The sequence below is a fragment of the Sceloporus undulatus genome, chromosome 4, assembly GCF_019175285.1.
Source record: "Sceloporus undulatus isolate JIND9_A2432 ecotype Alabama chromosome 4, SceUnd_v1.1, whole genome shotgun sequence".
In the NCBI taxonomy this organism is placed as follows: domain Eukaryota; kingdom Metazoa; phylum Chordata; class Lepidosauria; order Squamata; family Phrynosomatidae; genus Sceloporus; species Sceloporus undulatus.
This window is the reverse complement of record NC_056525.1, coordinates 127,535,329-127,546,329: the sequence shown is the minus strand read 5'-3', so window position 1 is coordinate 127,546,329 and position 11,001 is coordinate 127,535,329. Positions and strand designations below refer to the sequence as shown.

Genomic DNA, 11,001 nt, shown 5'->3' with positions numbered 1-11,001 from the left:
TCCCCCCCCCCCCAGCTTGCTGTCTGCTTGAGTTCAAATCTGTGTACGGCAAGCCTGTGTATGAGTTGGTTGGTCTGTACTTCAGCCAGATAGTAGACCCTGTAAAGGTCCAGAATGGTACTGAGTCCTTCTCGTTTCACAAACCTGAAGTACCTAGAAAAGAAGCCACCTCTCTTGCATTGATCTGGAATCTTTTCCACACCATCCTTCTGTAGCAGAATAGTAATCTGATCTCAGAACTCTTGAAGAAAGGGTAGCATAAAAACACCAACTGGAGGAATATTTGAGAATCCTATGGTGTGACCCATACAGATTATAGTTAGAACCTAAGAGTCTATGGTGATGTTTTACCTGGTGTTGAAATGGCAGTATAATTTAAGTTTCTGGGATGGTAAAGGACCCAATAGACGGAACATGGGAGATGGTGACACCCTTTGTATAGAGTCACATGTGTGGACCAATGGTTAGTATACTAGAATATTCCTCAAAATACTTTACAATTTGTGAGGGCTCCCCAACTGACCAATCAAGGTAAAGATCATTCCCTGAAAGCAGAGAAAGTGAAATCCATGATCTTCAGGCAAAGTTAGAGAAATGCGCCATCTGCTGACAAGAAATAGAATGAACATACAATGCAATTTCAATGTACAGTTGGCCCTCCGTTTTTGAAAGGGATCCATTACAGACCCCCTGGAAAAACAGAGGCTTACGCTTATTCAAGCCTCATAGGCTTGAATGGAGCACGTCCTATTGTGCGCGGCAAGGGCATACACACCACTGCAAATAGCGGAGGTCATCCCTCCACATATATTCAAGGCCACGGATCTCAGATCCATGCGTTAGGAGGGGTGACTGTAATTTAACGCTTGTGCACTTTAATACATGAGGTGCAGTAAGTAATTTTTTTCCCAATTCAAACAAATACAGTGCACTGCGCCGGAGGAAGCCTTGGCATGCAAGGAAGAAGTAATGGGGCACGCATTATTTCTAATGGGGCTCGGGCATATGCATTAGTTCTCCTATGCAGGGGGTGGATGGGTCTGGAATGGATCCCCCGCATAAGGGAAGGGCACACTGTATAATATATTTGTTCAAATAGCGCTAGGATTTTATTTAGAATTATTACATAAAAAGGAAGCTCCATTACAGAAATAAATGCATAATATCAGCTTAATGTAAAAATCCAGTTCTGCCAATGCTTACACAATGTTGTTGTGTAACATTATTACTATTACTATTGTTATTAACTTTATTTTCCCCCAAACCTGGGGTTCAAAATTAAGACTTTTGAACCTCTGCCTGTGTAAACTGACTCCCTACCTCGCTGTGACAACTTGCAGTCAAAGGAAACTGCTAACCTGATCTCTGATATGCTGTAGCACGACCACAGCAGATGGTATTACAACTATACAAGTCAGCAAGTAAGGTCTGACCCAGCTATACTCTCTCATCCATCCAACCTTTAGTGTGAGCCCAAACAGTTATGCCTGCTAGCATTTTGTAAGTTCTTTGGCATTGTTTTCTTTTGCTTCATCCTTTAGATCCTTTGTTACATGCCCCTAAGTTTTCCCCTCATCTTATCCATGGTTCATATCAAAATTGATAATTTTGGTTACCAAACCAGCCAAGACTCACTATGGTCATCAATGCTCTCGTCTCCTTGATGCAACACTTAAAAAAAAATCTAAGTCATCTTTAGGGACACAAATCTTACATTATGTTTTTTTCAAATCCCATATAATAAAATCCTTTCCAATAACCCAATAGAAAAAAGTAGTAAAACCAGTTAACACTATTATATGCTGAGTTGATGGCAGTTCACTATGCACATGTCCACAGAGGTGGGGAATGTGACTTCTCTTCCTCATTAGTCAAATTCAGTGTTTTCAAATAAGCCTGGACTATAACTTTCTTTCTCCCCAAGAAACTTAAAGAAATGCAGATTTGGGAAAAGGCTAGATTTTAAGCATCCTCAAGAAATATTAATTGGGTTAAGAAAAGATAAAAATGAACATATCCTAAATTTTTGGAACGGACTAAATAAGCACTTTACAAAAAGGAAAAGACTAAACAGAGTATACTTACCCTGCGAAATGATACTATATAAAATGTATCTCCTCTTCTGTGAATTGCATCAAAGAAATCCTGGTAATTCCGTAATGAAGCATAATAAACCTGTAACCCATTCCCTGAGTTCCTGTTGAAATACAGGAGAAGGCACTGTTGGAAATAAGAACCACTGGCTTTTAGAAGGCAACAGATTAAATGAAATAAATGAACACAGTATTCAACAGATCATTATTTCACAAACACTCTTCAAATATCTGGATGTCTGGACAGCGTGCTTTACTGTATCTCTGATTTCATTGTGCAAAGCTAGATTCTAGTAACACAGGATTTCTACCATTTTGGGGGAAATTGTGAGCCCTCACAGCAGTAGTAAATAACTTGAAAATATGGTTAATGTACTGAGGAAAAGCAAATTCAGGGGTGGAAACTGGCTTTCAGAGATGTAAGAGCCAGTTTTCTAATACTAGTGTGAGGAAAAAATCTGCATAGTATCAATACACAGATGAGACAGAGGTATCAGAAAGGAAGGTTTAGATTTCATTGGAAGTGTAGAACATTTTGGGAGATGAGACTGGTTCCACACTGAAATGTAAAAATAGAACCCATACTGCTAATGTTTTAACAACACTAAAAAGGGAGCAGAGCAATCTTTAACATTAACCTGCATGTAAACAAACACAGAAGAATTGGTTCAGCAATTCATCCCTCAACACTAGGATGATCTAAATGCAGAGTCCTCAAACTGAGGAGACAGAACAGGAGTGGATAATGTAGAGACAATCATGTAATAAAAAAACACAACAGGAAAAAAAACCACATGCAAAAAAGAGCGAAACAACATACATAAGAATCTGTATGCAAATACTGTATGCAAATTGTATTGCATAGCCAATACAATTAATGTTAATACATGCAAATATGACTAGTATTACAAAAGAACACAAATCTAGTGAGTGAAAACTGCAGGTAGCCACATTGGTTCACCTGAACAGCACATATACCTTTGTTGCTGTTGTGTGCCTTCAAGTCGTTTCTGACTTATGGTGACCCTAACATGGTGAACCTATCATGGGGTTTTCTTGGCAAGATGTGTCCTGAGGAGGTTTGCCATTGCTTTCCCCTGAAGCTGAGAGCATGTGACTTGGGCAAGATCACCCAGTGAATTTTATGGCCAAGCTGGGAATCTAATCCTGGTCTCCAGTCATCATCCAACACTCGGAGCCAAGTGGGCGGAGCTACCCAATGTTAGGATGCTTGGCTCTTTCTCTGCTGGGAAATAACATACCGTGTTGGCTCAACACTTCTGGTACCAGAAAGGTATTTATAGCTGACATAGACATATGAGGAAACAGTTGGATTCTGATGGTTAATGCAACAAAAAGTCACCTAAATGTGATGATGCAGCCTGCAGGAGTTAAAATTCTTAAAATCTTAACATGAGGTCCTGCCCACAAAAACATGACAAATTATAAATTGAGCCAAACCCCTTCCAGTTAACAATATATACATTTTGTAAACTTTTTCCACTTATTTCAAGTTTTGTTATTTCCAGTTCTATTTAAAATTTCTGTTGATACTGAATACAGCCAATAAATAACAAATAAATCACTAAAAGAAGGCAGCTTACTGAAGGCCAGTTAAGACCAGCATTTCTATAATTCAGGTGTTAAAAGCAAAGACTAAATACAAACATTGATACTTACCCATGATACGTTCATTTCCAGCAGATGAGGGTCCTAACATCCTGTATTCTGGGTTAGCTCCTTCCAATTTGCTCCTATAGGCAGGGACAATAGAACAAAGACCAGCCCCCTATATAGGGAGGAGCTAGCCACCCTGGGCCTCAGTCTTGTCCTTGCCTACGCTCCTAGCAGGATGTGTCTCTTTGAGCCAGCAAAGTTTTTCCTTTCGCCTTCCCTTCTTCTCCTCTCTCCTGCCTTTCCCCCCTTCCTTGGTGGTGGCTACTGCAGAGGACCCCAAGAGCTCAGGCTTCCCTAGCTCAGGGTCTGCCGGCTCAACAGAGGGAGCCGGCTTCAGAGGGAGAACCAGTAGGATGTGTTTGCTGTTGCTCTGCAACTTCTTCACTACAGCCATTCCAGTCCTATTCTTCTATTCGTTTCTCTTGCAGCTGTGGAAGAAAGACTTAATATGGTAAGGGCTCCCAGGATTGGAGAAAGGTCTTGGCTTTGCCAATGACTCTCCCTCTCCTCCAAGCTACCCCTTTCATGTCAAAGTAATTATAACTTTGGGAGTACAGGAGATTTCTGCAAGCAGCTTTGCAGCACATGGGAACAGATGGTGAGGGGTATCCCCTCCATGTCTCTGTTTCTCCACATCATGGAAACTTCTCTTCTCATCATCTCTGCCCAGCCCATTTAGGGCCAGGGTTCAGAGGACAGGACAGCCAAAACAGAAAATGTCCATAAAGAGCAGCATGCCAGTTCTTCAGTCTTTGCAGATGGCAGCCAGGCACGATAATGAATCCCAGTCTCTCACACAGTTTCACTACCAGTCCTTACAGTTTCCACAGCAATTGCTGGGTAATGGGGTCCTATGGCAATCCCTCTGCTCTTCTCCTGATCCAGAAGGTCAGTTGCTGACCAGAGTTTACCTCCAGCCAGTTAAAATCCACCATAGCGTCTTTCCCTGTGGAGATTCGTGATTCCACAAAAAGGGAAAGCTTCAGCCTGCCATCTTCCCTGGAAGTCCTTTCAGTCAGAAAAATAACACAGATACAATCTCAAGTTTGAAGGTCCTTTACAGAGCAGGCTTTGGTTTAAAAGGCTTCTACATTTTACTAGAAGAGGAAAGAATAAATTTCTAGAAAACCTCTTGGTCTAACAGGAGACGATACGACAGAATACTGAGTTGATGGGAAGAATCTATTTTAACTTACCCAAGACTGCTGTCTGTGTAGGGAAGGGCCATCAGGTCAGAAACTTTATTTTTTTCTGAAGTGTTCTAGAGAAAATGTGGAATCATACAAAGGAAAATCAAATACTGAATTTAACACAATCTCATTGGGTGCATGCATGCACACAAACACACACAGAATGGGCCCATGTTGTTAACTTCAGTGGGGGTAGCAAAGCATTGGCAGGAAATCCCAGTACATTATAGATGAGGAAAAACAAATATATACAAATATCTTCAAGGGTTATGATTTTTAAAGTATGAAAATATTTGCGTTACAGTACTACCTTAAAGATGTAACTCCATTATTTAAGCAAACTATATGACAGTGAACTTCATAGAATCATCAAGTTGGAAGAAACCACAAGGACCATCCAATTCCCTACCATGCAGGAATACACAATTAAAGCATTCCTGACAGATGGCTATCCAAGCTCTGTTTAAGAATCTCCAATGAAGCAGACTCCACCACACTCTAGTGCAGCATGTTCCACTATTCAACAGCTCTTACCATCATGTTGTTCTTCCTAATGTTTAGTGGAATCACTCAGGCCCATAGCTAGGCCTTTAGGGGCCCTGGGGCAGAAAGTACATTTGGAGCACCTATATTTTTTCATGTTCGAACATACTGTATGGTCATGTGTGTGTTTTACTATACATTGGCAGTTAGTGATGAAACAAGTCATGCCAGACAAACCTGATCTCTTTCTTTGATAAAATTACCAACTCAGTAGATGAAGGGAATGCTGTGGATATAGTATAGCTTGATTTCAGTAAGGCCTTTGACGAAGTTCCCCATGACATTCTTGCAAACAAGCTTGTAAAACGTGGGCTAGACAAGGTAACTGTTACATGGATTTGTCACTGGTTGACTGGCCGAAGCCAAAGAGTGCTCAGCAATGGCTCCTTTTCATCCTGGGAAGAAGTGACCAAAGGGGTCCCACAGGGCTCTGTCCTGGGGCCAGTGTTATTCAACATCTTTATCAATGACTTGGATGAAAGAATTGGGAGCATACTTATCAAATTTGCAGATGACACCAAATTAGAGGGAGTAGCTAATACCCCAGAGGGCAGGGTCAAAATTCAAAATGACCTGAATAAACGAGAAAGTTGGGCCACAGCTAACAAAATGAACTTCAACAGGGAGAAATGTAAGGTACTGCACTTAGGCTGCATTAATAAAAGTATAGCGTCTAAATCAAGAGAAGTAATAGTGTCATTATATTCTGCTCTGGTCAGGCCCCACCTAGGATATTGTGTCCAGTTCTGGGCACCACGATTCAAAAAGGACATTGAGAAACTGGAGCATGTCCAAAGGAGGCAACTAAAATGGTGAAGGGTACCCTATGAGGAACGCCTTAAGGAGCTGGGGATGTTTAGCCTGGAAAAGAGAAGGTTAAGAGGTGATATTAAAACCCTGTTTAAATACTTGAAGGGATGCCATATTGAGAAGGGAGCAAGTTGTTTTCTGCTGCTCCAGAGAACAGGACCCAGAACAATGCATGCAAGCTGCAGGAAAAGAGATTCCACCTCAACATTAGGAGAACTTCCTGACAGTATGGGCTGTTCGACAGTGGAACACAGTTCCTCCTCAGAGATTATGGTGGAATCTCCTTCTTTAGAGGTCTTCAAACAGAGGCTGGATGGCCATCTGTCGAGTATGCTTTGATTTGGATTTCCTGAATGGCAGGGGGTTGGACTGGATGGCCCTTGTGGTCTCTTCCAACTCTGTTATTCTATGATTCTATGAAGGGGAAAGCAATAATATTATTAGTTTATTCAAAGTTTATTCAAAATAGCAGGCGAGGCTGCAAGCCTAAAGGGAGGCTAAGAGCTCTCCTAAAGATCTGAAGGATCACGTGGAAGAACAGCATCTTTTAGGTAGCTTGATCTGGAGCTTTGTTGTTCATAAGCAGCGTTTTGGCTTGTGACTAGAAGCAGACCAGTATCCAATTCAAAATTCAAAATGAACTGAATAAACTAGAAAGTTGGGCCACAGCTAACAAAATGAACTTCAACAGGGAGAAATGTAAGGTACTGCACTTAGGGCGGAAAAATGAAATGCACAGATATAAGATGGGGGACACCTGGCTGAACAAGACTACATGTGAAAGGGATTTGGGAGTCCAAGCAGACCACAAGTTGCACATGAGTCAACAGTGCGATGCGGCAGCTAACAAGGCCAATGCAATTTTAGGCTGCATCAGTAAAAGTATGGTGTCTAGATCAAGGGAAGTAATAGTGCCAACTCTATTCTGCTTTGGTCAGGCCCCACCTGGAATATTAATAATAAATAATAAAAATTTTATTTGTGTTTCCTCACCTCTCCCAATTGGGTCAAAGCAGAGTTACAGACTAATAAAATCACAGTACATATAATTAAAATTCTCTAACCCATTATATCGATTAAAACCAACATATTAACTAATGGTTAAGAATAACCATACAATACATAATACAGTACAATCGGGAATTAACCAGCATCTCAATTCAGGGGCATCTCAGTCGTTATCTTATAACATATCTGGATATGCTTGGCGAAATAGTTCAGTTTTCACTGCTTTTCTGAATATCTTTAGTGAGGGCGCCAATCGGATGTCCTCAGGAAAACTGTTCCACAGTCTTGGAGCCCTTAAGTGGAAGCATATTTGGGGTTCATGGTTTCCAATAACTTCTTGCCCGATGTTCTAAGGGTGCGGCGCAGATTGTATGGGGAGAGGCAGTCCCGCAAGTAACTCAGACCCAAGCCATACAGGGCTTTATAGGTCATAACCAACACCTTGTATTGTTCCCGAAAGCTAATAGGGAGCCAGTGAAGATCTTTCAAAATAGGCGTTATATGGTCAAACCTTGAAGAACCGGTGACCAGTCTGGCTCCCATATTTTGTACTAATTCAAACTTCCGAACTTGGTACAAGGGTAGCCCCATGTAGAGTGCATTACAGAAGTTTAGACAGGAGGTTATCAGTGCGTGTACCACTGTTTCAAGGTCCCTTCGGTCCAGGTAGGGTCGCAGTCGGCATTATCAACCAAAGTTGATAGCAAGCACTTCAGGCCGTTGCATCTACTTGAGATGTCAACTGCAGGGACGAATCCAGAAGTACTCCTAGACTGCAAACTTTGTCCTTCAGGGGAAGTGTGACCCCGTCAAGGACGGGCTGACAAATTTCCTTCCTTGAACCTTGGGGCCTATCACTAGTACTTCCGTTTTCTCTGGATTCAGTCTGAGTTTGTTTTTCCTCATCCAGCCCATTACCGCCTTCAAGCAGGCATTCAGAGGAAAGATGCCGTCCTTAGACACTGCGTCAGTCGGAGACATAGAGAACCATATTTGAGTGTCATCAGCATACTGATAACACCTCGCCCCATATCTCCGGATGATCTCTCCCAGCAGTTTCATGTAAATGTTAAACAACATGGGGGACAGAATAGCTCCTTGAGGGACACCAGATGTCAGTTCCCTCCTAGAGGAGCAAGCTCCCTCCAGCTTCACTATCTGGAATCTACCCAAGAGGTAGGAATGGAACCACTGGAGCGCAGTGCCTCCGATTCCTAACTCTCTCAGGCGTTCCAGAAGGATACCGTGGTCGACAGTATCGAAAGCCGCTGAGATGTCCAAGAGTACCAAAAAGGTCACACTTCCCCTGTCAGCACTCAAACGGAGATCATTGACTAAGGCGACCATGGCTGTCTCAACTCCATAGCCCGCTCTGAAACCAGTTTGAAATGGGTCCAGAAAATTAGTATCATCCAAGGCAGATTGGAGTTGGAAGGCAACTGCTCTCTTGATCACCTTGCCCAAAAATGGTAACAAAGAGACTGGTCTGTAATTATTTCTCACCAGGGGATCCAGAGAGGGTTTTTTTAGTAGTGGTTTAACCACTGCTAACTTTAATTTAGATAGAAATTTTCCCTCTTGGAAGGATGCATTCATTGATTATGAGTCGTAACAGTGTAGTTACTGCATCTCCTCCCTGGGCGGTCAACCAGGAAGGGCAGGGATCAAGAGTGCATGTTGTCCTCCTTAAACCTCCAAGGAGCTTGTCCACTTCATCAGTATTTACAAACTCCAAATGATCCAGTTTAACAGAGGCCACAGAAGCTCTGGATGCCTCTCCTATTGCTTCTGTTGTAATGCCGGATTCGAGATCAGCCCTTATCCGAGAGATTTTATCTGTGAAGAAGTTGTTAAAGTCCTCACAGCAGGCTTTAGTTGGTGCTAATATAGGGTTCAGGGCAGGAGGCAGCTGAGTAAGCTCTCTCACCACCCTGAACAGCTCTGCTGGACGCGACTCTGCAGACGCAATACGTGCAGCATAGAAAGAATTCTTTGCTGCACCCACTGCCACACCATAGGCCTTCAAGAGGCTCTGATGAAGTGTCTTATCGGATAGGCGCCGATGTCTCCTCCAGCTGCGCTCTAGTCATTGTGCGGCCCGCTTCATTTCCCGAAGATCTTCCATATACCATGCTTTCCTATTAGAAGAGGGCTGCAAAGGAAGCTCGGGAGCGATACTGTTTATAGCCCTGTTATTGTGTCCAGTTCTGGGCACCACAGTTCAAAAAGGATGTTGAGAAACTGGAGCATGTCCAAAGGAGGGCGACTGAAATGGTAAAGGGTCTGGAAACCATGTCCTATGAGGAACGACTTAAGGAGCTGGGGATGTTTAGCCTGAAGAAGAGAAGATTAAGAGGTGATACTTGAAGGGATGTCATACTGAGGAGGGAGCTGACTTGTTTTCAGCTGCCCCAGAGACTAGGACCCAGAACAATGGATGAAAGATACAGGAAGAGAATCCACCTGAACATTAGGAGGAACCTCCTGACAGTAAGGGCTGTTCGACAGTGGAACACAGTCCTTCCTCAGAGTTTAGTGGAGTTCCCTTCCTTGGAGGTCTTTTAAGCAGAGGCTGGATGGCTATCTGTTGGGGATGCTTTGATTGAGAGTTCCTGCATGGCAGATTGCGGTTGGACTGGATGGCCCTTGTGGTCTTTTCCAACTCTAAGATTCTAGCCAGGAAGGCTGCTGTAGGAAAGGAAATATATGGGCCTTGTAACCTATCCTGGTCAACAGTCCCAGAATACTTTGAACCAGGTGAAGTGCCTGAACAGTGTTCAAAGACACCTTCATGCAAGAGTGTGTTACAGTACTCCAAAGAGGTTATAACCATATTTCTAGCTGTATTTCTAACATAACTTCAGCTGTTACGTGTTTGCTAGAATGCATCTGAGGAAGGAGACTGAAGTCTACGAAAGCTCATGCTGCCAACTTCTTTCTGTTATATTATTACTATTATTATACTTAATAATAATTTTCAAAAAATATGACACATTATTATCAGCTATTAAAGAAAGGTGTGCCCTCATCATCACTGCCCTGGCATTTGTTTGCCTGGCAAAATAGGCCTATAGAGATGGATCTGTTATGAAAGAATCATGCATAATCCAGAAATTAAACGAAACAGGGTGGAATTAGAATAAAATTCCTTTCAAAACTGTCTGAAGGCATTCAAGGAAATCCTTGCGTTTTTTGAGGTGTGTGGGGGTTGAGGAGGAGCTCTTTCCAGGTCCACTTTTCAAGAACTTTGCCCAATGTTGTGAGAGATACTGAGGCCTTTTAAAAGCTACCACACAGGAAACACTCCAAAATCAATGTGGAGATCCTGCCATCAGTGCGTTAAAAGAGTATACACTTGCCCCTCCATATTTGCTAGGGTTAGGGGCACAAGACCCCAGTGAATGTGGAAAAACCACAAATAACACCACCACCATGTTTTAACCTGAGAGGACACCTCTCTAGGAATCTCTAGATCCTCCAACGCAACTCTGTGGTCAATGTCCGACAGACACTGACCATAGAATTGCACTGGAGGAGCTATAAATGCCTAGAGGAGTGTCCTCTCTAGGAATCTCTAGGGCTTTCAGTGCAACCTTTAGTTAAAGTTCCCCACAGAGTTGCATTGGAGGACCTAGAGATTCCTAGAGAGAACACATTCAACAAATCCATGAATAAACAAA

The 11,001-nt window shown here is 42.6% G+C and overlaps 1 protein-coding gene across 1 annotated transcript in view; it reads right to left on the bottom strand.

The window, feature by feature from the left end:
- LOC121929328 (cyclic AMP-dependent transcription factor ATF-6 alpha-like) overlaps window positions 1-11,001 on the bottom strand; it is a 93,402-nt gene that overhangs the window by 75,760 nt on the left and 6,641 nt on the right. Inside the window, exons 3-4 of the mRNA XM_042464771.1 lie at window positions 4,967-5,031; window positions 2,086-2,197 (exon numbers count right to left, since the gene is read on the bottom strand). Coding sequence (XP_042320705.1) covers window positions 2,086-2,197; window positions 4,967-5,031 — 177 coding nt within the window. The remainder of the gene's footprint in view (window positions 1-2,085; window positions 2,198-4,966; window positions 5,032-11,001) is intronic.